This window comes from Gymnodraco acuticeps, unplaced genomic scaffold (assembly GCF_902827175.1).
Source record: "Gymnodraco acuticeps unplaced genomic scaffold, fGymAcu1.1, whole genome shotgun sequence".
NCBI lineage: Eukaryota > Metazoa > Chordata > Actinopteri > Perciformes > Bathydraconidae > Gymnodraco > Gymnodraco acuticeps.
In genome coordinates this window covers 387,089-413,251 of record NW_022991320.1, presented here as the reverse complement: position 1 = coordinate 413,251, position 26,163 = coordinate 387,089, and the positions used below count along the sequence as shown (strand labels likewise).

At 40.6% G+C, this 26,163-nt stretch overlaps 5 protein-coding genes across 8 annotated transcripts in view; 2 read left to right on the top strand and 3 right to left on the bottom strand.

The window, feature by feature from the left end:
- Nucleotides 1–783: 783 nt before the first annotated feature.
- Nucleotides 784–4,943, bottom strand: wdr54 (WD repeat domain 54). The gene is made up of 10 exons (XM_034240304.1): nt 4,775–4,943; nt 4,294–4,577; nt 3,783–3,845; nt 3,586–3,652; nt 3,084–3,140; nt 2,300–2,427; nt 2,039–2,139; nt 1,624–1,786; nt 1,374–1,448; nt 784–1,227 (listed from the first exon to the last, which is right to left on the bottom strand). Exons 2-10 carry the CDS (start codon nt 4,516–4,518, stop codon nt 1,096–1,098), a joined length of 1,011 nt encoding a protein of 336 aa, XP_034096195.1. The 5' UTR covers nt 4,519–4,577; nt 4,775–4,943; the 3' UTR covers nt 784–1,095.
- LOC117562471 (uncharacterized protein C2orf81 homolog) lies at nt 4,898–7,733 on the top strand. Of its 4 annotated transcripts, XM_034240300.1 has the most exons (5): nt 4,898–5,017; nt 5,732–6,071; nt 6,236–6,400; nt 6,477–6,527; nt 6,908–7,733. In XM_034240300.1, the coding sequence occupies exons 2-5, from the start codon at nt 5,745–5,747 to the stop codon at nt 6,935–6,937; spliced, it is 573 nt and encodes a 190-aa protein (XP_034096191.1). In that variant the 5' UTR covers nt 4,898–5,017; nt 5,732–5,744; the 3' UTR covers nt 6,938–7,733. The 4 variants fall into 4 exon arrangements, with proteins under 4 accessions (XP_034096191.1, XP_034096192.1, XP_034096194.1 ...); XM_034240301.1 differs by having other exon boundaries at nt 6,477–7,733; XM_034240303.1 differs by having other exon boundaries at nt 4,991–5,017; nt 5,692–6,071; nt 6,477–7,733.
- Nucleotides 7,734–8,391: 658 nt separating this feature from the next.
- nol6 (nucleolar protein 6 (RNA-associated)) overlaps nt 8,392–26,163 on the top strand; it is a 38,420-nt gene continuing 20,648 nt past the window's right edge. Inside the window, exons 1-22 of the mRNA XM_034240296.1 lie at nt 8,392–8,552; nt 8,898–9,107; nt 9,227–9,343; nt 9,446–9,625; nt 12,273–12,441; nt 12,588–12,722; nt 14,371–14,534; nt 14,646–14,766; nt 14,891–14,949; nt 15,045–15,146; nt 15,238–15,353; nt 15,629–15,806; nt 16,013–16,135; nt 16,573–16,721; nt 20,038–20,113; nt 20,758–20,898; nt 21,042–21,159; nt 21,396–21,550; nt 21,716–21,879; nt 22,153–22,305; nt 22,421–22,518; nt 22,640–22,764. Coding sequence (XP_034096187.1) covers nt 8,514–8,552; nt 8,898–9,107; nt 9,227–9,343; nt 9,446–9,625; nt 12,273–12,441; nt 12,588–12,722; nt 14,371–14,534; nt 14,646–14,766; nt 14,891–14,949; nt 15,045–15,146; nt 15,238–15,353; nt 15,629–15,806; nt 16,013–16,135; nt 16,573–16,721; nt 20,038–20,113; nt 20,758–20,898; nt 21,042–21,159; nt 21,396–21,550; nt 21,716–21,879; nt 22,153–22,305; nt 22,421–22,518; nt 22,640–22,764 — 2,892 coding nt within the window. The 5' untranslated portion in view covers nt 8,392–8,513. The remainder of the gene's footprint in view (nt 8,553–8,897; nt 9,108–9,226; nt 9,344–9,445; nt 9,626–12,272; nt 12,442–12,587; nt 12,723–14,370; nt 14,535–14,645; nt 14,767–14,890; nt 14,950–15,044; nt 15,147–15,237; nt 15,354–15,628; nt 15,807–16,012; nt 16,136–16,572; nt 16,722–20,037; nt 20,114–20,757; nt 20,899–21,041; nt 21,160–21,395; nt 21,551–21,715; nt 21,880–22,152; nt 22,306–22,420; nt 22,519–22,639; nt 22,765–26,163) is intronic.
- Nucleotides 16,714–20,099, bottom strand: LOC117562469 (zinc finger BED domain-containing protein 1-like). Its single transcript, XM_034240297.1, has 3 exons — nt 20,024–20,099; nt 18,257–19,827; nt 16,714–18,105 (listed from the first exon to the last, which is right to left on the bottom strand). The coding sequence occupies exons 2-3, from the start codon at nt 19,799–19,801 to the stop codon at nt 17,554–17,556; spliced, it is 2,097 nt and encodes a 698-aa protein (XP_034096188.1). The 5' UTR covers nt 19,802–19,827; nt 20,024–20,099; the 3' UTR covers nt 16,714–17,553.
- On the bottom strand, nt 22,832–23,594 carry LOC117562470 (cocaine- and amphetamine-regulated transcript protein-like). Its single transcript, XM_034240299.1, has 3 exons — nt 23,404–23,594; nt 23,188–23,271; nt 22,832–23,060 (listed from the first exon to the last, which is right to left on the bottom strand). The coding sequence occupies exons 1-3, from the start codon at nt 23,536–23,538 to the stop codon at nt 22,980–22,982; spliced, it is 300 nt and encodes a 99-aa protein (XP_034096190.1). The 5' UTR covers nt 23,539–23,594; the 3' UTR covers nt 22,832–22,979.

The following is a 26,163-nucleotide window of genomic DNA, read 5'->3' as shown; positions in this document are numbered from 1 at the left end:
GGTTGCCTGATGTGAACTTTTAAAAAATTCCCATGATCTGTGATGAACAAGACCAGGTTTTAAAGCTGAGATGGCAATTGAATGTGAAGGCATTTTTAGCTTGTTTTAACAGATCCTACAAAACAATATATATCGGTTGTACTTTGGGATGTTGTGTCTTGAGTTGGTTCTGCACAGTCATTCTGAAAAATTGATTATGTTAGTAAGTAGATTGCTTTTGGCTGAAGAAAATGTGTTCTAGTTCTTCATGTCTTTTTGTAGGAAACATAACAAGAAAGCAAGGTGAACGTATACATCAGAGATCTCATAGGTATGGTTGGAAATTTGTTTCACTTTTGCCGTGTATGTAGATGTCTTGCCCTATAACAGTAAATTACAATAATGGAGAAAAAAAAGTGAATACATTGAAAACAAATCTAGTTATACATTGAAAGTCTGCCACATGTCTTTGAACATGCCTGGAAGAGAAGAGATGTTGCATAGAGAAAGAGAGAGACAAAACAACAAATGCCCTCCCTCTGCGAAGTGCCCTACTGGGCATGAGGGGCCTGTGGGGCCGTACACAGAATAAAATCACAATGTTATGGTTTTTTAGATAGTCCACTTTAGTGAATAACTTTTAGGCCACTCCACCTTGTCCTAAAGTGAAGTCTGTTAGCACTAAACTGTCATTGGCCTGCACAAAGAAATAACATAACCAACAGCCCCATCTATTGGTGGATTTGTGAAGTGCGGAATTACCAAGATACAGGTTTTTTTTTTTTATAAAAATGTTTACTGGTACAGTTGTTTAAAACATACATTTTGTCAGAAAGAATAATATAATATTTATAAATGTTAAAGCTACATTTACATACATGTACATATGTGTACTTTGTATACACATTACTTTTGAATTATTCTGTAATAGGTACATTTTCTTCCTACATTTAAAGACAAAAATAACATGTAATGATTTTCCCATGATCCTTGCAGAATGCCACCATGACCTTAAGCTGGCCACTTATGACTCTGTTTCTGTGAGTTCATGATTTCTTTCAGAAAATTCTCCAATTTACCAAATTCACATTCATATACGTCAACTAGAGCAAATTCCTATGACTGGGTGTAGCGAATAATCTCACTCAGGTCATACCCTGTCACTGCAAAGGCGTGACCATCGCCGTCACAGAACTTGGCGCCACAGATTTGTGTGTCTGTCACACACTCATTGTGCAAATGGGCAACCTAAAAGGAAATGAGGAAAACACACAGTTAGGGTTGCTTTGAGAGTACGTTTTGTTTAAACGTGGAGGAATTCACTAGAAAAGTGTGCCTTGATTGTGAATGTATTAAAACAAACAAGTTTTGTATTTTGTGTCAAGTCCAGTTACCTCCACACTTAGGGACTCTGGTTTGATTGACAGGTGCCAGACCCTGACCAGAGAGTCCTCAGCAGCAGACAGAAGCTAAAGAAAAAGAAAAATTCATGAGATATGCCCAAACACCTCAAGAGCTTAAGATCTAAATAATGTTGGTAATTTAAGTAATTATTCATTTTAACTAGGACATCTAAAAATCATAACAACTTGTTCTTGTTATCTCTATAAACAACTCTATATCCATTTGATTTATACAACTCACCAGCCCAGAAAAAGGTGCAATGTCCAGTGAGTATATCCAGCGAGCGTGGGCATTGACCTCAGCATGCAGGATTCCCGTCACTGCTTCATAGAGACGAATCTGACCTGTGCCATAACCTGCCACGGCTGTACCTTTCCATAACTTGACTGATGTGCAGCTTATACTGAAAGCAGTGAGGTTGATGGAGGGTGATTGCAATTAGGGAGTTCAGAGAAAAGATCATGGACATTAGATTAGAGCCAGGAGGGAAAATTAATAAGGAATAATGGGCAGTGCAACCGAACATAATGTGGAGTAGATAAATACAACAATGCAATGCATGAGTGATGATGGAATTTTACCATGGATCTCATTATCAAAGCTCGATATTTTACCACTCAAAAGACAATCCATTATTATGCAATCAAGTTCTTACTCAAAGCCAGGGATGTTGTTGAACCGCTGAAATTCCTCCCCGGACTTCCACACACACAGGTTGCCCCCATCATCCGCACTGATGAGATCAGCTATGCAATCCTGAGGCAACAAAGGCAGCAAAAGAATTGATAGGATCATGTATTAAAACAGGTAAATTATTAATGTGTATGTATTGTATGTCTTTCAATCATGGAAAAGTTAGAGATATTCCAATTCAACATAGGTTTAGATAGACAAAGAACTAGCACACACACCATACCTGGCTGCCTGAGCACTCCGAGGCAATGTCAGTGATGGACTTCTTGTGACCCTTCAGGACGTCTGACAGAGTAATATTACTGCCTTTACTGGGAACATCAAATACTAGAATTGAACCAGATGAATCGCCTAGAGACAGTGAAAGAGACGATGGAGAGTTGGCCCTGTATTTGAATATACCATATCAATATTGTTCACTAAGTACAAAACAGCAGTGTAAACTTGAGTAACTTGACTTGGACTCAGAGTCACACATTTGATTACTTGAGCCCTTTGACATGGAAATACTTCCCAAGCCCAAATATCAAATGTCATGTTAATTAAAAAGTGTGCATCAAAATAGTTTACACTTTCACTCATTTCATGTTTTCACTGCTTATTCTCAACAAGTTGCGACTTAATTCCCCAGCTCCTCTTAGCTTGAACAAATTCAACAGCATCCAATGAAGTTGTAAAAAAAAACCTTAAGAACCAACGTTACTTTACTGAGCCCCACAGAGAAAAAAATACTAAAGATACATTTGTGTAAGATAAGTTTGTGTACAAGAAGTTTTTGTTAAACAAAAACAGACTGCAATATGCAAAACCTGCTTGTCGGAAATTGCATTACATTTATTAAAGAGCACATTTTGACCCGTTTAGGATAGAACATAGTTTAGTTTAGGACTTGGGACTTGACTTAAGACCTGTCAGTCTTGACTTGGGATTTGGCATGGTACAGGAGGTCAAATACTTGAGACATACTTGTGACTTGCAAAACCATGACTTCCATTTCTGTTACTTACCAACACATATATAACTCTTCCCCACTGCTGATATCCCCCGAGCAAACACGGCCTGATCTGGAATACAATTCAGTTCTGGATTAATGCTTTTTATCCCACACGTGAATGTGTGATTGCACAAATATGCATACATGAACACATGTGTAGATGACGTGTGATCAGTGGTATCAATAAGTACACCTGACAAGCAGATCCGGCCATTTGTGCTTGTTTAGATATAATTAGGTAGGTGTAGATGTCTGGAAAATGTTAATTTGATTATAATAATCAGGTCCTTCCAATGATGTTTTTAATTATGTTTGTGTTGTGAGGATGGATCACGTACACTGACACATTTCCACGGAACAACAAAGTATCGTTGTTTATATTCTATTGTATTATACAGTATCTCACACTATTAAACTGCATCATATTTATTGAATCTTTACAAAGTGTTAATGCCAATAGTTGAGACTCTGAGTGCCTGCATCTGTTCCAAATCCACAGTTTAGATTAAATGTACCTGTAGGTGTATCCGGAGTATCCAGTGCATGCCAATACACCATGGTGGAGCCATCAGATTCATAAATCTATAAAAATTGATGTATAGGCAAATAAAAGGATGTAAAACACATACATAAATACTAAAAAACACACTCAATGACAGACTTCAGTTCAGACATAGAGGCTGCCAATGAACGCAGAGAAAGCAAAACTCACCTGGATGCCTTTCTGAGAGGTCACCACCAGCAGATCACGAGAGGGCAGAGCACAAAATGCAGCCTGAAAACAAGAAAACACAGGATTTGTTTATTTGTTTTTGTTTATGATGCATAATATGCCAGAGCAAAATACAAAATGAGCCAATGTTAAAAAAATACATATTGTTATCTTTGCCAGCAACTTATTGAATAATGTATTTCAGAGATTTCACATTGAGGGTGCAATGCATGGATCCCTAATTGCAAACAGTACAAGATGATCTGCCCTCTTTACACATAGTTCTCTAACTTTAGGACATGCAGTAGAGCAATACCTTAAATATACATAGACGACAAACAATACTTTGTTAGGGCCAGTGTTTCCCTGAATGTGTATCAGTCTGCAGATATATGTGGTGCCCTAATTTAGCCATCAATTTATCTCCCCTCAAATTGAGGAACTATACAAATGGGGTATCAATTCCTTGTTATGATCTCTCGCTGCAGATGTTGCATGGGGAGCTGCTGACCTGCATGATGAGCGATGTGCTTGTGGCGACATTTGGCTCCTTGGACTGCAGCTGACGGTGAGAATAGTTGAGGCCGTCCCAGGACGCGCTGACCATGTTCACCACGTTAGCATGGACCACCGTGAAGTAGGTGAGGCTCCTCGGGGCGATGCGCAGCACGCCGAGGTTGTTGTACAGCGCTGAGGCGCTGTTTTTGATCTGGATGCTCTTCTCTTTGTGATACATTGCACTTACTTCTCTTAGCAGCTCAGTTTAAACAAATGAGGAGACGATCCGTTGTAAATCTAACAGAATAATAAAAAAGGGGATCACATTCTGGTTTAATTTGATAAGAAGTTTCAGTTAAAACACAGCGTTGTTTGTAGCAATTGGCAGCACTAAGCATAGATGGCACTAAGCACTTATCATTAGCAGCAAGCTAACCTATGTTAGCTAAAAGCGATACAAAACATGCACTGTTTGCTTTCTGTGCTGCACTTACCCTTCCTTTTAGATTACGTTACAGTTGATCCAGCATTCATTGGATCTGTTGTAATTCACCATTACATAAAGTTGCCATAAACGAAGCACTTTTCTACCTCTTCTTGATAGCAACAGATTACCTCCGCGTCGTCCGCAGCCATAGATACAACGCCAGCTCTACGTAAAACGTCATCAGTGCGTCCTCGGTTGCCGAGCAACCGTACACTACACAAAAAAGGGGTACAAAAAAGAAGAGCGTATGGTAAGTTACTAAATAAACCTCGCATCGTAACGTTATAATGTTGATTATTTGCAAGCAGTAACTTGTGTATTATTATGCATTTTAACCGTGTGGCTATAAATAGCTTACCTTAAATACAATAACACTTTACAGCCCGCACTAGTACTATCAGCTCTGACTGAACTAACTGACAACAATTTTAGCTAGCTTGATGATGTATGACTTATTTTTGATAAATAATTAAATAAATAGTATTAAGAAATGTTCAACATATTTGACATGACGATTAAGATTTTGTTGACATAAACGGGGAAGGACTGTAAAACATTTCACAAAAATTAACTACACAAGCTAGTATTTACTTAGAAGATATCTTTAGATTGTGGCTCTCACACATTGTTGTCCACATTTGTTTTAGGATTTAAAATGCACGGAATTATTGATTTGTAATCAGGAGCATTGTATTGCTATGCAAATACAGTTCTGTAATGATTGATGGTATTATATTTGACATAAAAGTTCCCAAGATGAAATTAAACCTGTCGTGTTTGACTAACACCACCAGATGGCGCTAATGCCTACCAGCTGACATTTCACTGCAACATGCCAACTGATGTTCTTAATTTGTTGATTTTTTTCCCAAATAAATATATACTAAACTATAAGATATTGGGTTTTTGATTTTCTCTTCAAAGTTGTTTTTCCCCATAATTTGTGTTTCATGTTTCACACCAGCGTCTGAGCCACAATGCCCCGCTCTGCAGCCAAGTCCGCTGATAAGCGAACGCCTAAGCAGTCTATCCAAGTGAACACACCTCCAATAACTCCACCTCCAGCTCAGTCCCAATTGACGGACACGTTGAGCAAAAAGGATGCAGATGAGACAGTGGCAGAAGGCATGGAAGAGCTGAAGAGCAAAGCCATGGAAGGCTGTTTGCCACCTCTAACTCCAGCTCAGTCCCAATTGATGGACATGTTGAGCAAGGAGCACACAGATGAGACAGTGGATAAAATCATGGAAGAGCTGATGAGCAAGGTCATGGAAGGCTGTTTGAAAGTGGACATTGAAAGACAGGTAAAAGTGAAATGTGTATTTTGATTACCCAAACATGTGAACGTCTGCCTACTGAGCTAAACCAATGGACAGACCAATGAAAATATTGATTGTGTTGTCATCAATTTCATCCACACGTACATTTAGTACATTTAGTATTTATGATGTTGCATTTTGCCCTTAAGCTAGTACCTTTCACTGCATCCTGGGCCAAGAGCTACCTCACCAATATTCTGGAGAGGCAAATGTGCCCAGATGGTGGAGAAGAACCAGAGGAATCATTGAGAACAGAAGACTCAGAGCCTTTGCCAGCAACCCTAGATGCCTGGGTTCAAGGATGTGTGCCAATCGTAAGTGCTACCCCTCGAACATCCCCCTGCCTCACCACAGATTATGTTGTAAATCTATATCTGTTTATCCTAACAGGAGGCTGACATTGACCAGATTCCAGCACAAACAGAGCCAAAAGTCAACCAGGTGTGTAATGTTATGGCCCAAACAAACATCTCGCTAAAGCAATCTAAAAAAGAAACAACTCCCAGAAAACCTGTCATTAACAAAGTGCTTAGTCCTCGCCCCCCACCAAAAATGTATCTAAAGAAAAAGCAGCAGGTTCATTTGACTCCTAAACCTGTTGCGGGCAAGTTACTGCCACCCCTGCCCTATTCTGCAGGGAAAAAAGAAGTGGGTAAAGAGCGTGAAGACCGGACACATTCTGTTTGTAACTACTCGACTGAATCATTATATCAGCATAATAACAAGCAACCAACAACAAAACTTGATCCATCCAGCCTGCCTCGACACTGCATCTTTCCTCAGTATGAGATTATTGACGACAACCATAAAAAACCCAACAGCAAGAAAACAAGTGGGCTATCCAAACATGAACCAAGATATGTCAAGCAGCAGAGTGAGCAACTAAACCGTTCCAAGGATCAGCCAGCAAAGGGGAGAAATGAGGCAGACGTCTGGCTGAAGAAACTGCCTCCACAAGGAAAGGAAAGGATGGTCTCCTCTGGGCCTCTGAGGCTGGACACAATGGTTTTGGCAAAGGGAGTTTCTCTCGTGGATCCCCAGGCCGTTGAAATAAGCCCTCTCAGATGTAACCCTCCAACTCTTTCTACCAAGCTGAGGCCGATACAAAGTGTTGCAGCTGTGCCAATGTTTTCAGTTGATCAGTTTACCACAGGGCAACCACCTCGGGTTATCCCATTGCTCAAGTCCAAGAACCTTGACAACTAATAGAAAAACTAAGTGATACATGTTTGTGGTTGTATTTAGAGCATATGTAAATGGGGGAAAAAGTACTTGTATTACAAGAAAACGGTATGTTGCTGTAGGCTTATTTTTGAAAGATTCTGACTCTATTATTTATCCGTCTGTATTTGTTAGCAATTCTTCATTTGCAATGCAGTGGTGAAATGCACTGTGCACATGGAAACAACAGTACCTAATAATAATAATATTACATTTCATTTATATTGTTCTTTTTGAAGTACCAAAATACACTTTTTAAAATATATCCATTGACATTTCTATGATATTTGTATATTAAAGGAAAGCTTTGTGTTCTATAATTGCCTCCCACAGCATGCAAAGAAGATATACAACTACAACACTGTGATGCAAGTACATTTAAGCATGAGTTATTAAGACTGCAGGCTCTCTGTTTTCACTCTTTTCCATCTTGTCATATGCAAAGATAAACACTTACTGTGGAACCAGATTGTGTTTTAGCCACTTTTTTTACTGTTATCTAAAACTCAAAACAGTGATACATTTAAATATGTGTTGTGCATATGTAAAAACGAATTCATGCGTTGTGCCTTCATAAACATCTGCTGTTCATGACCCCTATTACAGGAGTTTCTACTATTTGGTTCATAACATTTGTATCACTGAAGGTAGGCTAATAAGATAAACACTTATTTGTATAATACCTACAGTTCAACAGCATTAACGAATGCATCCTCAAAACCATACTTTTTAATCAACAGATCCAATAAACACTTATACTTAACACTTATTAAGTCCATTTAAAAAAGTGGTGGGGACAAGTCATAATCATCTGCTGCCGTCAACATCTGCCACAGATCTGTAGGTATTGGATTCAGAAAATAACAACTTAAGTTAATATATAAATATAAATAAATAAGTGTTTTACCGCATGAGGTTTTATTTGTATTTAACTTTAGGTATCCCTGGACCCTGACACATCAGTGCCACAAGAAGACTGTTCATGCAACCTATCTTGTTGAAGCCGGAACGAGTCTCGACCACCCACGACATACAGTGAGCCAATCACATTTCACCCCGGCCACTCTTCCACCAATCAGCGGAATATTTTGCTATGTAGCATGTATGACTGACCCTGTGCACATGTGAGAGCGATATGAAGGGAAAGCAGTGTTGATCAAAACTTCAAAATACCGGATTTTTCCTCACATTGGAATCAGATCAGACATGAAAAATAAGCAACCTGTTGCCGACGACGCAGCAGAGGTAAGACTGCTGACATGTATTATGATTTTAGCTGCTAGGTGGCTAACTACCGCTTAGTTAACAAACGAGGCAGTTTACCTAGGGCTACACGGGTGCTGCTTGCATGCTTTTCCTACAAATGGGCAACTACGTTACATTGTTGAGACTTAATGTGCACTCTTTAATCATAGAAATGCAGTGCTTTCCGGTAAAGTAACACATACTAGAACAAACGCTTCAATAACTACTAGTTAGTAGGCCCAGTTTGTATTGTATACCCTGATTATGATGCCTTACTAGTTATACAATTCAAAGTTGGATAAAACCGAGCTGCTGTTGATGCCACTGCATTTTGTTGTTTTACAGATGATTCCCTCCGAGAGTCATGAGGAGCAGGAGAAAGAGGCTCCGTCTAAAGCTAAAAGGAGCAAACCCGAAGACGCTGGGGGGGAGGAGAGTGTGTATCATCCGGTGAAGCTGTCCCGGAGTGATCTGTACAAACCCCCCTCAGCAGAGGAGCTGAACCAGCTGAAAGAGGCAGAGAGTCTGTTTCACTGCAGCCTGCTGAAGATGCAGGTAAGACCTCTGACATGGACAGAGAATGAAGTTGTGACTTAAGGGAAGCCTGACAAACAATAACACACAACCTTGCTCACGCTTGTGGTAAAATGTCTATAATCTATCACCAATAACAGATGGAAGAGTTGCTGAAAGAGGTGGCCCTGAGTGAGCGCAAGAAACAGCAAATCGATTCTTTCATTCAGACAGTCACCAAGCTGATCCAGACTGTACCAGAATCACCAGAGGTTGAGGTATGTAGTATTTCAACTTTAAGAAAAGCTTCATGAAAAGGCAAAACTTCCCACACTTTAACCTGTGACCTTATTTATCTCTTAATCTCTCTATATATTCAGGTAAGTGACCTGTCATGGCTGTCCAGTGAAGTGAAGGTCCCTTTCCTCCTGGTGCCCAAAGCAACGAAGGGCAAGTTCCACATGGTGCCTCCTGCTTCTGTGGATCTGATCGGCAGCTACCCCCTGGGCACCTGCACCAAACCACGCATCAGGGTGGACCTGGCTGTCACTATCCCAGCTGTAAGTCTCCTGCCCCCTTTTATATTTTAATACATCACCTCAAGCCTTGAAAACAATGTGCTATTACCAAGTACTGAATGCAATATAACAATTGATTTATAATCAGGGGTGCACATAACCTTTTTAGTGAGTTACTCAGATGAGTACCAGGAGACAGTGTTTGGTACTCACCCCACACGAAGCATGGTCCTCCTCAGTGTCTCCTTCACTGTCCTCTATTTACACCTCTTGCATGCTAGATGATGAAGACGATGAAGATGCACCTCCCTGTCCCTGTTTAAGCCTCCGATTTGCTTTCTCCAAAACTTGTTGCCAAAACTGTGAAGTCCTTGCATTTCCTGAGGCCAAGTGGAAGGATCAAATACTAAGAAATTATAACATGACTTGAAGTCATATCTGATTTCAGATGTGGGAAGTTATTCTATTAAGTACACTTATTCAAGTACTGTACTTAAGTACAATTTTGAGATATTTGTACTTGACTTGACTTTGATGCTACTTTGTACTTCTACTCCACTACAGTTTAAAGGTAAATGGTGTACTTTTACTCCACTACATGTATTTAATACCAGTGTGCGAAAAAGCACACGTCCCACCGTCCGGGACATGTTATTTACAATATCGGACAAGTAGATCTTTCAATTGACTTGTCCGATGGACAAGTGACGTTTTTCGTCCTTATTTATTGACAAATTATTGATAAATTCAGCTTACAAAAGGCAGAACTCATTCGCAAATTGTCCGTGTCCGCCATTGTTGTGGTTTTGCTCGTCGATTCCTAAGGCATCTCGCCGCTTTCTGTACTGTTAGACGGGGGCGGGGCGGGACGTGTGGCACTGCCGTTGCTTCCCAACCCTGCCAATATGAGCAAAACTCGGTTCCGAGTAAGAACAAATAACAATTGTCCGGTACCGGGATTAATAAGAGTTGCTGGGCAGCTGCAGCATGTGTATTGCAGGACATGTTTTGGACTCTGTCTCACAGGCAGGTTGCAGTTTAACATCAGAGGAGACTGGGCCAATTGTACATTCTCAAACTGCACCACCAACTAAACAATTATTTTTTATATAATTGTATTCAAAAACCGTAAAAAAAATTAAACAGTATGAAGTGATTTGTAAATAGGAATACAGATTTGACTTAATGTTTTCATAAATATATTTTTCTCCCAGTTTGTCAGGGGACTTATTTTTACCCTCCCAAAGAACCAGAATCGAGAACCGGGAAAAAACGGAATCGAAAAGCATAACCGGAATCGTTAAAATCCAAAGGATACCCAACCCTATGTGTGATGCAGTAAAATCTTACCGTTCACTTACGTTAGCGGTGTCGTAAAAACCGTGGGAAAATGTAAAATACGATGCTGATCGATTTTTCTGGACAAGTGAAAAATGTATTCGGACAAGTAAATTGCCAAATTCACTTGTCCATGGATAGGTACTCTCTAAAAACTTTTTCTTACATTGAATACCTTTTTAGTTACTTTACAGATCTGGATTAATGATGTGAAATGATATTCAAGTCTAAAATCAGACTTTAGTTCCACCTGGAGTAAATTCACAAGCTACCCTGTCTACCCGGTCGTCAAGGGCCGGTGACGGCCGGCTTGATTCGCTGACGGCACCGACACCGGCCTTACTTTTTAATGTTTTTAAACCCCACCGTTGACAATTTGCGTGGGCTGGTCTGGGTGAGATTCCAGGGCTGTTTTTTAGTCGCAGTCCGCCCCTGCCTGCAGTATACAAAGTCATTAACACTAGCTGCACCTTTACCAGCTTTGTTAACACTTTAATGATCAATCATTATAAAACCTACCATATATATTATTCTGAAATGGAACAATCTGCACAATGACTACTTTTACTGTCGCTACTTTAACTATATTTTGATGATAATACTTTTGTACTTTTACTTGAGGAACATTTTGAATGCAGGACTTTTACTGTAACAGAGTATTCCTACACAAGATCTGAGTACTTCTTCCACCTCTGTCTGATTTCAAACTCTTAAATTAACACCCTGAGTAAGTTTGCAACTGTGTGTTTTACTCCACTTTGTTGTAAACGAAACTGCAGCAGCTTGACCACAGAGCGTGAGCGTTGTGATCAGCTGATTTTGCTCCAGTGTTTGCCCGGAGCACAGAATGTGCACAGGGGAGTCTCCCACTGCAGCCAGTTGGCGGAGTTTTGGCACAATTCTGTTGTTCATACCGACGTTAACCCTGTCTGTGCACACGGTGAACAACTCTGTTGTCTGGTGATCTAAGCCTCTGCCTCCTGTAAAGCTTCACAGGTCCGTCGGTTATGTCCTGCGCGGCTCGGCCAGCACCCAGTTACAGTACAATCAGTCATAGAAAGTCCGAAGATTTTTAGCAGGGAGCGAAACGGCAACATAGCTGCTTAATGTCTTTGTTTTCTTTTACATGTCTAGAAGTTTACTCCATTGAGTGTTTCTTGTCAACACTCAATGTAGACGAAATATGTGTTTTGTTTGGATGTTTTGAGGTACGCAAAGGCGCATAGTGACACAAGTGATGTCACGCAATTCAGATTTGTGCCGCGCATGCGTACCTGCGTACCACTTACTGTTTATAATATTAAAACAGAGACTGATTTTTTTTTCTGGTGCCTCGTCTTTTTGTTATTAGGATGTCCTCCATCCAAAGGATGTTGTGAACCAGAGGTATCCGAGGAAACGGGCACTCTACCTGGCAGGCCTGGCACAGTATCTCGCATCTTCCTCTGAAATTGGAACCATGCGTTATTCCTGTCTCCATGGCAATCGACTCCGACCCGTTTTGCTGCTGACACCTCCAGGTATTTCACTTTTGATTTCGTATAATTTATTTATTTACTGGAAGAGTTTAATTTCTGATTTCCTAATGTACACAATCCTTTAATCTCACAGTGTTTACAAGTTTGAGTTGTGATTGCTATATGTTATGTGTTGTCTGATATTTCAGGTAAAGACTCCTCCAGCTTCACTGTTAACGTCCATGCCTGTCCGCCTCCTGGATTCTTCAAGCCCAGCCGTTTCCACCCGCAGAAAAATAATATCCGGACAGAGTGGTACACTGGATTGCAGAACTCTCAGTCTGGTAAGATTGTTCATCTAAATCAGGGGTCTCCAAACTTTCTTCATCTGAGAGCTACTTTGAAAAAATGAAAGTGGCCAAGAGCTACTTGCATCACATCGCTTACATTTATTCACATAGCCCTCATCAGTTGAATTAAGCTATACCTTTGTACACGTGTGAAATTGCAATACCTAAAGCTTATCACAAATCTTAACTTCACATCAAGGTCCAAGAAAACGACAATTTCTCACACATTATTATGGCCCACATAGTGAGTACATCACTGAGAATTCACATACATGTCCTTAATCACCACCTGACAAGCATCTTATGGCACTTATGGTAAAATAAGTGCATTCACTCTTTTTTACAGTCAGTGAGATGAATGGCACTGCATGGAGTCCACCATAGGTGTAAGCTGAAGTGTACCTACCTAGGTTCACTCTAATAGTCATTTAAATGTTCATCAGTCAGTCTTGTTCTGTATTTAGATTTCATGTCAGAAAAAGCTGCTTCACAAAGGTCTGTAGAACAGAACCAAATGAAGCAGACATGTTCAGTGCTGCTTGTTGATGTTCTTATAGTTTTCTGGGTCTACAAGGCTCCAGAAATGTCGTGAGTTTTGCTGAGACTTAAACTGAACATGATTTTGGAGATTTATAACCTCCATCTCCATCTCCACAGGATTGACACTGAACAGTTCAGCCATCTTTTTCTTCTTCTTCTTCGTCTTGACATTAAATTATAAACCATAATAAATCAATTGTATAGGTCTAACCTCCCTATATCTGTGTGTGAAATTGCTCCATCCTCAAAAACAAGTATTTACAACAGCATTATAAAAACACACTTATTCTCTGTCTTACTGTTACATAAATCCAATGAATGTATGAGATTAAGTTAGCTTCATCATATCTCAATCAGTGATTAAGTGAATAATAAAGTTTCTATCGGGTCACTGTCAGCCTGTCACTCATTATTTTCAGGGAGGGGGCGGGGTTTGGTGGAACGGAGAGGATACAGTGATCGCGGGAGCTTTTTTCCTGCCTTCACAAACTTTACACAAGTATTTATCAACTGCAAATAGCAAGAGGACATTCATACTCTACAATCCAAGACTTGATTAAATCCACCAAAAACCTGACATGATGATAACGAGTGTTTTTCAAAAAACACAAATCCCTCCCTGTGTTTCTCTGAGCCGCAGAGACACGGCCTGATTCAGAGCGGGTCATTCTGCTGTTGGTTCTGGACTGGTGTTGGTGGAGAAAGCAGACTGCTCCGTGTGTGGTGTCGCTGTGCCGCTGTCACGTCTGTTCCTCACTGCGTCACCGACCAATTTTATATTCGTGTGACAGAAAAAATTCTAAAATCAAAAAATGTATTGTCCAGCCGCGGCCGAAAAATCAAGAAGCAACCTTACTACGCTATAATCGATAATCGAGCGGCGAGCTACTGAAAAGCTGCCCGCGAGCTACCGGTAGCTCGCGGGCAGCTTTTCAGTAGCTCAACGTGTTGGAGAGCCCTGATCTAAATATAATCAGCCATCACAATTTCACTGTCCCCTGCAATCACTCTTTCTCAGACAATGGTCATACATTATTTATGATTGCATTTTCAGCAACAATCCAAAATAAATATCATAATATTTGTTTTTCCTTTGTTGCAGAGGGCACCGAACCTCCCACCCCTCATTACAATAGCTCTGTTCTGGGGGATTTACTGCCCAGGCCGCACCTCCAGTTTCTTTCTGCTGTTGGCTCCCAGTGCTTCGCTTTTGCAGATGGGGTGGCTTTGCTCAAAGTCTGGCTTCGACAAAGAGAGCTCGACCAGGTAGGAGGCTTGAAAGGGTTCTCTGACTTGTTGAGAACTTTTTACATGTATTAGTATTCTTACACCAATTCTCTGACCTCACCTTTGTATTGCTCTCTTAATGTCTTATAGGGCACTGGTTGTTTCAATGGATTCCTGGCTTCAATGTTGTTGGCCTATTTGCTGAACAGTCGCAGAATCAGCAACTCCATGACAGCCTATCAGCTGCTTCGAAACAGCTTGAACTTCCTGGGTAAGACATTTTAAAACTCACTAAACATGATACACGTTATACAGTAGTTGGTCTTACAGCAATTAGCTCGTATTGCTGTTTTGAATATCTTGCGACTCACCCAACTCCTAATTCTAACCCTCAGCATCTACAGACCTGACAGTGAATGGAATAAGCCTCGCCAAAGATCCTGACTCTTCCGCTGTGAGTTGTATAAACCAGTGCATGTAGTTTAACCCACACTTTTTCTTAACTTCCTCAATTAATCATATTCGTTCCTATTCTTCTTTTTCCTACAGCCATCTATGGAAGAGTTCCACAATGTTTTCCAGGTGGTGTTTGTGGACCCTTCAGGACATCTCAACATGTGTGCTGACATGACTGCTTGTACCTACAAACAGGTGAATACTGTAAAAACAAATGTGTGTAGATCATTTTTACACTGGTGAGATTAAACGGCACTCTATTGACTATTTATAATTTGGTTTTCAGCTGCAGCATGAGGCATCTGTGTCGATGCAGTTCTGGGACAACCCCACGGTGGATGGGTTCCACAGCCTCCTCATGACCCCCAAACCCATGATAAGGACAAGCGACCATGTCTTCCAGTATGGATTTTTTTAACAAATCAAAATCCTGTCACTTTTCTATTTAATAAATGAGCAGTCTTTTTTACACATTCTCACACACGGACTACATTTTCCACGGTTTATCACATGTGTTTACTGTTTCTTTGTTGTATCTGTCTAAAGATAGTTCATACACCCTCCTATCACCTAATTATGGGTAATAATGTCGTTTTGGAAAAATACTGTTCGCTTTCATCACTAAAGTACGTTTTCTGGTCACATCATCTGTTTTGTGCTTTTCATCTGTTACTCAGGTTATGTGATCTGGTAAAGCTTCAGTCCAGCTGTAAGAAACTGGACCTCCTCAGTGAGTTGATGGACCACAGTGGAAATTATGTCCACGCTACGCTCCCCTTTATTCTGTCACTGCTGCAGCAAGGACTGGGCCAAAGGATCAGCCTCCTCACCCACTCCCTCTCTCCTGACCCTGAGGTGGGAAACATTTTAATTCAGGGTTTACCAATTTCTGGCTTTGGGAATTGATAAGATTTTATCAATAACAATTCCATTACAATGTTGTCTTATAGATCAGATTCTTCTTCAGCAGTAATACTACTACTTTTAACACTATGTTTTTGAACGTGCCTTACAATCATAAATCACTAAATGTGTTGAGCTTTGTTTTTGTTTTATTACAGTGGTCTGTGGAGAGTGAAGCCCCAAAACACAAAGCCCAACCTCCCCTCTGCTTCGGTTTGCTTTTAAAGCCGGAGCTGGCAGCCTCTGTCCTGGAGAGAGGCCCACCTGCAGACAGCCCTAAGGTAAGCCACCTGTCTCTGTTTTTTGTGCACGTTTTATTTTCCTAGATATCAAAAATGCTACAAAGGAGCCCATCTATATTAGTGTCTACTCTGTACTACATTGTACTTACCGTACAGTGTTTGATTACTGAAGACCTTACGAAAGTTTTCACATATACTAAATCTAGTATGTTTGTAAAAAAGATTATAAAGGAAAAAATGTTTTAGCATTCATAGACACAACTCAATTACTTATATTTTTGTGTGGCTAGAATATAAACTTATAAAAAAGCTTTTCTTATTGGGGGAAAAAGAGAAAAACTTGTCACATGATTGTATGGAATGAGTTCTTTCAAGTGGGTTGTCTTGTTTGTCAGTTTTTTTGTTTTTTAAAGTTGTTTTATTTTGTGTTGCAAGGCGTATGTTATGGTTAACAATAATAGTGTTTCTTCTGCTAGTCGGCTGAGTTCCGCCAGCTGTGGGGTTCTCGCTCCGAGCTGCGTCGCTTCCAGGACGGTGCCATCACTGAGGCAGTGCTATGGGATGGAAAGAGCATGTGCCAGAAACGACTGGTCCCCAGACAGATCATTACACACCTGTTACAGCTGTATGTATTTTATTTTTGCTTTACAGACTGAGAGACACAATACACATTTTGTTCTGTTAATAATACAGTGGTTAGTTTGGTCAGTGAGTTTCTAGCTGTATTGTAAATGCACATATCAAGAATGCTATCTTGGTACAAAGGAACAAACCAGTGCTTTTTTTCCTTCATTTATTTTACAATTGAGGTTTATCAGAATCAGAATACCTTTATTCGTCCCACAGAGGGGACATTTACATTTGTTACAGCAGAAAAAAGAGCCAAAGACAGCTAAAGATGGTTGTTTACCATGATTTGCTCCCCATCGACATCAGATAGCTTACACACCTTCCGGCGCAGACTGAAAACTCATCTCTTTCGACTCCACTTCGAGCGATAGAACTATTAACAAAGCACTTATATACTAATAAAGGACTGGCTTATCTAAAGCCAGCTGAGTAGCACTTGAAATGTTTTTGCTCTATGAAACCTGATGTACTTATATGATTCTGTTTTCTTCAAGTTTGTATTTTGTTGGTCGAACGCACTTATTGTAAGTCGCTTTGGATAAAAGCGTCAGCTAAATGTAATGTAATTTAAATGTAAGATTTAGATAGTTAGGTATTTGATTGCAGCTCAGCTCATTACAACTGTCGAGGGAAAAATATCTAACCATTTGTCGACTAAAGAAATTCATATGTTTAGCGTTGCTTGCGCCTACAAATATAACACATCAACTGTGGAAAAGTACCTACCAGCTTCTTTTCCCATACTCTTGAAACATCTAATCAAAGGGTCAACCTAACACTACCATACAGTAACTATTCTCTAACATGAATATAGGTTGTCATACAAGTTATGCATTTCTGTTTACAAAGATCATCATGTCAACATGCTCTGGGGCCAGTCTTGTACGCATTTTTGCAAATGTTTGCCCAGACTCTGACAATAAAGACGGCAGTGATACCCCGGGTACACACAAATAGTGTCTCGCCAGAGTAGCCAGTTTGGGGAATCTTGGTCCATTTACCTTCCACCAGTCAAGAGGGTTTATGTCCAAAGAGGGCGCAATGTCTCTCAAATAGTAATCGACCTGAGCCTCAGAGTCTGTGGCATAGGAGGAACTGTAGTTGTCTCCTAGGAGCAACATCATGGTGTTTTTGGTGTCACTTCTCAGTTGGGAGGGCATAGCTGCCTCCTGGCTGATATCAGGTGTGACCAGGATCTCTTGGTGTTCATCCTTTAGGCCCACAGTAGTAGTCATCACATCTAATTTTGCAACCAGTTCGTGCAGTTTCACCTTTGCCGACAGTCTTCCTGTTGGTGTCAGAAAGCTGAGATGTTTATGACGAGGGTCCAGCATAGCGGCAATCAGAGCTGGTTTGGAGGCGAGGCCATTCGAGTCAACCTGCGAACAATACAATTAAATTGATATAGTTATTTAAATGGAATGCAGATTGTTTATCATAATCAAATGTTGTTGTTAGTTAGCACTTGTTCTGCTAAAATGATTGCAAAATATATTTCAGTCAGTAAAATATGTTTTAGTTTATGCCTACCTCCATGTGATTTTGAAGTAGCTTTTGAACCTTCAGCTTGAACTCGGAGACTTGTTCCACATCGTTTTCTTTTGGCACCAGATGGGTCTGAATAAGGCTGAATGTGATCGGGTAGATGTTTGAAATGGACACTTCTGTCTCAGCAGATATCACTGTTGTCGCCCATTTCAGAGTTGCAAGCACAGGTGTGAAATTCTCAATTATTTGCCAGCAATCGTCTTCAATCTCAAGCATCTGGGCTTCCTGTCGGTTGGTGATTGTGCGATCAGAGAGCACCGCTTTAATTGGCCACCGTTGTTCCAGTAATCGTTCAAACATATCACAGATTGTGTCCCATCTAGCTTTGCTTGACTGGATAAGCTTGTGCTGTGGCAGACACATGTGAACTTGCTTTTGCTCCAAGGCTTCACATGCCTGCAAGTTGTGATTGAAGTGTTTGACTAGTTTCCCTGCGGAAACGATGATGCGGACCAAATCCTCACTCAGCCCAACACTGACTGCCAGCTGCAATGTAGTAGCAAAGCAAGTGGCATAGTCCCAGGTGACAGGGGGACACTCATGGGTGAACAGAATGCCTTGTGTGTCGTTATGAACACATGCAGTCACTTTCCCATCAATACCCCAGGTTTCCACAGTGTTAAAAAGCCTTTCTGTGACACTGTCTGCAGAGGTGTGGCTGTCGGATGATAGCTTGTGTGTCTGCAGCACAACTGACCTGCCCTGCCAGTCTTCTGTTATGAATGAACAGGAAACTGTAACATATCTCTGAAATGGGAGGGCTGTCCAGAAGTCAGCCGTGAGAGACACTTTCTCCACTTTACCAAGCTGCACTCGAAGCTCCTCTGCTTTCTCCCGGAAATGTCCTTCTATAAGGCGTACAATATCTTCAGCAGATGGCATTTTATAAGTATGCACAGTGTATGCAAGTAGCTCACGGAAACCATCACCTCTAAGCAGGCTGATGGGAAGCATGTCCTTCTCAATCATTCTGGAGATGAGCTCAGTCACCTCTGTGTGGGCTGCGACCGACACACCATCATTGGGCATAGAAGAAGAAGAACCTTTATTAATCCCCCGAGTGGGAGATGCAGTGCCTTGGTGGTTGTTTTTGATGTGGTACATCATGTTGGTGGTGCTGCTCCTGTACTTAAGCTTTGTGTCGCACATCGTACAGTGAACCTCGTCGTCCACTCTAACGAAAATGTCCCACACAGAGCTCCTCTTCGGGCGCCTCTTCACTCCGCAGTCACGCTCAGTGGGGTTTGCATTCATGATATTTATGTTGGGGGACATAATAGCTACCTGCATTATTTCCGAATTAGCGGTACTCTCCTCCTCGAGGCTCTGAACACGGCATATGACCGGTTTCTCGTCTTCGTCCAGCGGTGCGGTGGACGCATGGTGCCTGCTCATGTGGCTCATCATGGTGCTGGTGGCTCCTCCGCAGTACTTCAATGTAGCGTCACATTTCATGCAGCGGACAACCTTCCCCTCTTGTTCAAAGCAGTCCCACACAGAGCTCCGTCTCCTGGTCGCACGCTTCATTGTTTATTCAGTCAGAGGACTAATATCTGAAAATACATGGTTAGCAATGGTTAGCAAGCTAGCGTTAGCAAATTGTACGCCAACTCGCAAAATCGGTCTGTTGGCTAATAAAAAGCCAACATGCGACCAGTTTCACTTCGGCATTGCCCTAACAGATGTACAGTGAGGCGAATGTGTGTTTGAATTTCTTGCAACCTCGTTTTTATAAAGAAAATAATATACCTATGATCCACCAGGCATGCAGATATCCCCGAAAGTGCTATACGGTATGTGGGGGCGCTGTTGGATGACGTCATCAAAACAGGAAGTGAGGTAATCGTCTTTTCTTTAATGGCGAATCGCTTCCACTTGGAGCATAAACGCCACCTACTGTTGTTTTATTTAATGTTCATACTAAATCCTTGTCCTCAGACCAGTATTTTTGAGGAACTTGAAGATCAGCTTGTTTACTTCTTTTCTTGATTTACTTTCGTATATTGCCTTGAAATCCATGTCCTTGATGTTAAAAGTTAATGCCAAATCGTTTAGGCTTAGACAACACATAAAATATAAAACGATTGTGTTATTCATTAAAAACATGCAGAATTGAGTTTTTAATTTGTTGTGCTATGTTTATCCAAAAAGAAGATCCTGCATCTTTTTTAAATGCTATTTGTATTTAATTAAGTATGGTTAATTACATTTAGTAGTTTTTGTTCTTGTTGGAACATACATTTAATTAATGGTGTATTACATGTGCATTTTTGAGTTTCTTGCTTACTTATTTAAATGGTCTAGTCCACCAGATGGGAGATTGTTGTTGCTGTTTCTTCTTATAGTATTAATCATGTGTGTGTGTGTATGTATGCATATATATATATATATATATATATATATATATATATATATGTATATATACATCAAGTTACTGACGTGTATTGTATTCTGCAGTTACTGACGTGTATTGTATTCTGCAGGTGCCTAGTACTGGAGAGGAGGAGAGTTTACTGGTTGTTCAGTCCTATGATGACCTGAGTAGAAAACTGTGGAGGCTGGAAGGTCTGCCTCTCTCCATCACAGCAGTGCAAGGAGCCCACCCTGCACTCAGATACACACAGGTAAAGCTCTTGTTCTTGACATCATACTGCTTTTATTACTGTAGTAGTAGTGAAAGTTAAGTAATTTCTCCTAATTTGAATTAATATTATAAATTGTGACTTTGACGTTAGGACCGCTCCAACATTTCATTTGTGCCTTGCAGGTCTTTCCTCCTGTGCCACTCAAGATGGACTATTCCTTCTTTGACAAAGAAAAGACTTCCAGATCATTGGTGCCAAAAGAAGGCAAACCCTGCCCTGCTTACATCACCCCTATCACAGGTAAACGCCTACCACTACTAGCAAATACTTAGGAGTTTTAACTCTTGTTTCAGTTTAAAACTACATCTAACTTATTATTATTTTTCGTGTATTGTATTCATTTCTGTAATTTACCTGCTATGTGACAACCATGTATTCAAAGTAGGAATACCCATAGGTCCTTAACCACAGATATTAAGCTATTGGAACTCATGTTGATATGCAAACTAATATCATTGGTAACCCTGCTTTTGCAGTGATCTGTCACATGGAGGGGAGTGGAAAGTGGCCACATGACCGCTTAGCCATTCGCCACATCCGAACCGCCTTCCACATCCGCATGGGAGAGTTACTCAAGAAGCACCATAATTATACATGCAAGCCCTGCCCTACACACCTAGATGTCTGGAAGGTATATTTTTGAGTTTGTGTACAGGTTGCGCACTTATCTGTAATTTGACTGTGGTTTTTGTTTTGAGGAATCTAATTATATGTTTGTGTTATGTCTAGGAAAGTTGTTGTTTTTTACGTATTCATTTATCGATGCTAGCTAATTCAAATATTTGTATGCATCCAGGATGGCTTGGTGTTCCGCATCCAGGTTGCTTACCATCGGGAGCCTCAAGTGCTGAGGGAGAGTGTGAATGCCGTGGGGCTGCTGGTTGTTAGGGACAACGAGAAGGCTCAGGCTCTGGAGATGGCCACAAATCACAAGCCGATACTCACCAGCACATTGCATGGGTAAAACTAAAACAGTGACACAAAGCAATATCCGTGTGTTTGTTTTGGAAAGCAGGGTTGTTGTGCTCTTACAGGTTACCACACTATTTTCAACCTTACATGTTGCTGATATAATAACACATGATACATTTTTATTGATTCTAAATGTTCACTTTAGTCAACCTTTGGTCAACATATTTTTGCCTCTTTCCTATTTTATTTAGCTTGCTCTGCATGCACAATTATCTCATTTTGTTTTGCTCCATCTTATACATATCATCTTGGTCTCGTTAGTCTCCAGCAGGAGCACCCGTGTTTCGGGGCAGTGTGTCGCTTGGCCAAGCGTTGGCTGGGGGCTCAGCTCTTCAGTGAAGACATCACAGAGGACACAGCAGACCTGCTGGTGGCGTCCCTCTTCCTGCAGCCCGCACCCTTTACTCCTCCTGGGTAACTACCAGTTCTACTTTTTAATAAATTGTCAAACTCATTAGTGGACACATTGTTTTGTCACTTCTCTTTGTTCGTTCAGTAGGTCATGTCAATATATTTCTGTCTCCCTCAGTTCTCCTCAGGTTGGCTTCCTTCGTTTCCTTAATCTGCTCGCCTCCTTTGACTGGAGGAACAACCCGCTGATAGTCAACCTCAACAACCAGCTTGCAGGCAAGCTCTCACACCCCCTTTCCCTCGGTGTCACGCAAACAAATACACCTCTGACCTCTTTTTATATACACACTGAAAGAACGCAATGTTAAATTGTTGTACACCTCTCTGTCACGTGCAGTCTCCGACTACACAGAGATCAAGAATGACTTCATGGCCTCCAGGGAGTCTCTGCCTGTCATGTTTATAGCTACGCCTAAAGAGACGAAACAATCCATGTGGACCAAGAAAGGACCCACTGTACAGGTCAGTGGAACAAAATACAAGCACTCAACACTCGCTCAACAACACATTTAATAGAATAGGACTCAACTGAATTTGAAAAATGCTTATTGCAGAAGAAAAGATCGAATCAAATAATAATATGCAATGAAATAGATCACAAGTTTATAGATTTTTTACCCTGTTTGTTTTATGTTGTAACCCACAGAGAATCACAAACAACGGTGTAGAAAAGAGTTTCATGTTCTAGGCAGATAGCAGTCACATAGTTTCCCGATCCTTGAGCCTTTTCTGAGTGCACACTGGTCTCCTGGATCACACTGAAAATATATAACACCAAAATAAATTGTTTAACTGAAAGATAATAAACACTTTTGAAACGGACTGAATAGGTTGATTTAAGTGATTTAGATCATTGCAAATGGACTGATTTGTTACATTACATACCACAGACAGATAGCCATGCTTTTTTCTTAGAGCTGGAAATTGATTGTTCTGTAGTCTTTCCAAAACTCCATGTAAATCAATGATCTGAAAAGGCAGAAATGTTATGAATTACTTGAAGGAATTTGAGAATATCAGCAGAACATCAAATAAGAAACAACATTTTGAAGAATTTTGACTAGCACCTTGTGCTTTGGGAGACTATCAGGTGTAGCTCACCAGTTGCCTTTCATTGCTGTCCTCTGTCGTGGTGAAATAAGTGAAGTGTTTGGTTTTGCATCCCCCTGTTTGGCTGTAGAAGAGTCCAGTGGCATACAGTACTGAACAGAAAAGGGTAACACGGCAGCTTCCCATCGTGCGTAGTTGACCCAGATAAACTTCCTGTGCTATAGCACCTCACTCCCTCTGCAAGCCCAACATTAACACTGAGCCTCCCCCAGCATCCTCCTTTTATACCGGTGGCGGAGAACAGGAACTTTGTGCTCTGTGACGTCCTGACAGAGATGTCATTATTTACTCCTCACAATGCACAGGATCATTTCAATTTTACTTTATTTGGTGGCACAGGGTGCATAAATCAGCGCTTGTTGAATAAACAAGAGACCTTCAAGGACTAGCACACATTTAAATCGTTTTAAAACAAATAGCTGGGTCGAGTGAATGATCCTGGCTCATTGTGTTATTATTGTTGTCTCAATACCTCTGAATGGCCACTAGGGAGCAGGAGGTGATGGTAAACATAACGGCCCAATTCCAAACCACACCCTAGCCACTCCCCTCGTCTGTAGTCACACTCGCAGCTTAATGAGGCTCCCTTCTTCCAGGTGGAGGGAGTAAATACAGCGGCAAGCTTTGGGATGAACTCCCCTCTCCAGCTGAAACAGGGAATGCCATAATACGTAACAACGGTTTCAAATTAGCATCTCTTGGATTAAAAATAACAAAAATAAAACTCTAAAAATCTTTTATGGCATATATTTTTTGTAAACATATTTTTGTCTTAAAATCTGATGTTTATAAGCCGCCTAGTTTTAGCAAAAGTCCGTGTAAACCTTTACCGTTTTTTAGACTAGACATGAGTAACTTATTCTAAGTTTAAACAAATACGAGGTAACCATGAAGTTGTTAACATCTGTATGAAGATATGAAATAGCTCTTGTTGTGCAGTCTATCAATGAATGTTTCCACGGAAATATTTGTAAACACAAACAGCGTTGAGTCCGGTCAGGTAGTACAGCAGCGGCCGGATTTTAGCTTAGCGAGCTAACTTCAGGGAAAACTCTGGGTTTCCGGTCCTACGACGCTGGTTCACTTCTTACCAGAGGTGGGAGTAAGTCCTACATGTGCAAGTCATGAGCAAGTCTCAAGTCTTGACCTACAAGTATCAAGCAAGTCCCAAGTCACTGATGAGAGTCAAGCAAGTCAAGTCATTGCTCAGGTCAAGCAAGTCAAGTCAAGTCATACGAAATTCTGATGAATAAGCCCAGTTTCCGCATTTAAATTAGTTAAAAGACAGTGGTTATGAACATGGATTCAACCCACACTATGATCTTCATTACATACACAGCTTTAATCATTTGAAATCTAATTTAGACCGATGACAATCATATTAGATTCATATTAACCCTAGAACTGCAGACAATATAGCTAGGACTCAATCAAAAAGTCTGTTCAAAAAGGCAGAATTCCAGGTAAGAAAATCATACATGGCATTTGCCATTACACATATTTAATTTAAATTTCTGTTAACACTAGAACCGCCAACAGCGTCAGTACATAGATATCATTTTCAAATCATTTAATTTGTTCCTCTTCATAATTTCCTTATAAACTAAGTAGGACGATTTAAATTGGGTTAATTTAGAAATTGCTTCAGTTTATCATCATAACAGATCAAAAAGTTCAGATTAATTTTACAATAAATCAAGGAATGATGCACTTCTACAAACAAAAACAACATAATTAAAACATTTAAACAAACTACTAAAAGTAGATGAACTACATTATTCAAAAGTTTACAGTAACTTCTGATAATAACACAGGGGAAATAAACGAGGCATCTCTCTCTCTCTCTCTCTCTCTCTCTCTCTCTCTCTCTCTCCTCTCTCTCTCTCTCCTCTCTCTCTCTCTCTCTCTCTCTCTCTCTCTCTCTCTCTCTCTGTCTCTCTGTTTTGTCTTCTCGTTGCAATGCTTAAAGAGCATCTTGCAGGTTTTTTTTTTTTTTCTACATTTATGCTTAAATTTGCTTGAAAATTACAATAAAAAAAAAAAAGTGAATGTAGGATTTGATATGTTTTACGAGACATAAGGGCAGGAATTCAGAGGGAAAAGAGCAATTTTGAGCTCTGCTCTTAAAAACGGCTTTTTTTTAAGGTCATACGTCAAACGCGTCATATTACATCACAAAGGGTAAACATCTCCGCTCTCTGACCGCGGGTATAGTGTGGATTTGCATTAGGTAACGCGAGATACGGCTGATACTTGCGCATTAGTTTCTGTTATGGATCAGTATCAACAGTCCTGCCAGTAACGTTACTATATTATCAATGCTACTTTAGTTATAGCCTGATATATGATAGCTAACTTCACAATGTTGTGATGTGACGTTAGCTAACATTCTGTAGCTAACGCCGGTCACTCACCAAGATAGCTGCCCCTTCCCTGCTCTCTCTCTCCCCCTCCGGTACAGCTCCGAAGGTAGTGTGGAGTTGCCCCTGCTTCCCTGCTCTCTCTCCCCCTCCGGTACAGCACCGTAACGTAGTGTGGATTTGCATTAGGTAACGCGAGATACGGCTGATACTTGCGCATTAGTTTCTGTTATGGATCAGTATCAACAGTCCTGCCATTAACGCTACTATATTATCAATGCTACTTTAGTTATAGCCTGATATATGATAGCTAACTTCACAATGTTGTGATGTGACGTTAGCTAACATTCTGTAGCTAACGCCGGTCACTCACCAAGATAGCTGCCCCTTC

What these genes read in the sequence shown, in the direction of transcription:
- LOC117562469 (XM_034240297.1), bottom strand. Translation starts at nt 19,801, where the DNA reads ATGAAGCGTGCGACCAGGAGACGGAGCTCTGTGTGGGACTGCTTTGAA. An exon ending in TACTTCAAAATCACATGGAG is followed by an intron (nt 18,106 to 18,256) that starts GTAGGCATAAAC and finishes TATTGTTCGCAG; the next exon opens with GTTGACTCGAATGGCCTCGC.
- LOC117562470 (XM_034240299.1), bottom strand. Translation starts at nt 23,538, where the DNA reads ATGGGAAGCTGCCGTGTTACCCTTTTCTGTTCAGTACTGTATGCCACT. An exon ending in ACAGCAATGAAAGGCAACTG is followed by an intron (nt 23,272 to 23,403) that starts GTGAGCTACACC and finishes CTGCCTTTTCAG; the next exon opens with ATCATTGATTTACATGGAGT. An exon ending in AGCATGGCTATCTGTCTGTG is followed by an intron (nt 23,061 to 23,187) that starts GTATGTAATGTA and finishes ATATATTTTCAG; the next exon opens with TGTGATCCAGGAGACCAGTG.
- wdr54 (XM_034240304.1), bottom strand. Translation starts at nt 4,518, where the DNA reads ATGTATCACAAAGAGAAGAGCATCCAGATCAAAAACAGCGCCTCAGCG. An exon ending in TACTCCGGATACACCTACAG is followed by an intron (nt 3,141 to 3,585) that starts GTACATTTAATC and finishes ATTGTATTCCAG; the next exon opens with ATCAGGCCGTGTTTGCTCGG. An exon ending in GAAGAGTTATATATGTGTTG is followed by an intron (nt 2,428 to 3,083) that starts GTAAGTAACAGA and finishes CACTGTCTCTAG; the next exon opens with GCGATTCATCTGGTTCAATT.
- LOC117562471 (XM_034240301.1), top strand. Translation starts at nt 5,745, where the DNA reads ATGCCCCGCTCTGCAGCCAAGTCCGCTGATAAGCGAACGCCTAAGCAG. An exon ending in AAGTGGACATTGAAAGACAG is followed by an intron (nt 6,072 to 6,235) that starts GTAAAAGTGAAA and finishes TTTGCCCTTAAG; the next exon opens with CTAGTACCTTTCACTGCATC. An exon ending in TTCAAGGATGTGTGCCAATC is followed by an intron (nt 6,401 to 6,476) that starts GTAAGTGCTACC and finishes TTATCCTAACAG; the next exon opens with GAGGCTGACATTGACCAGAT.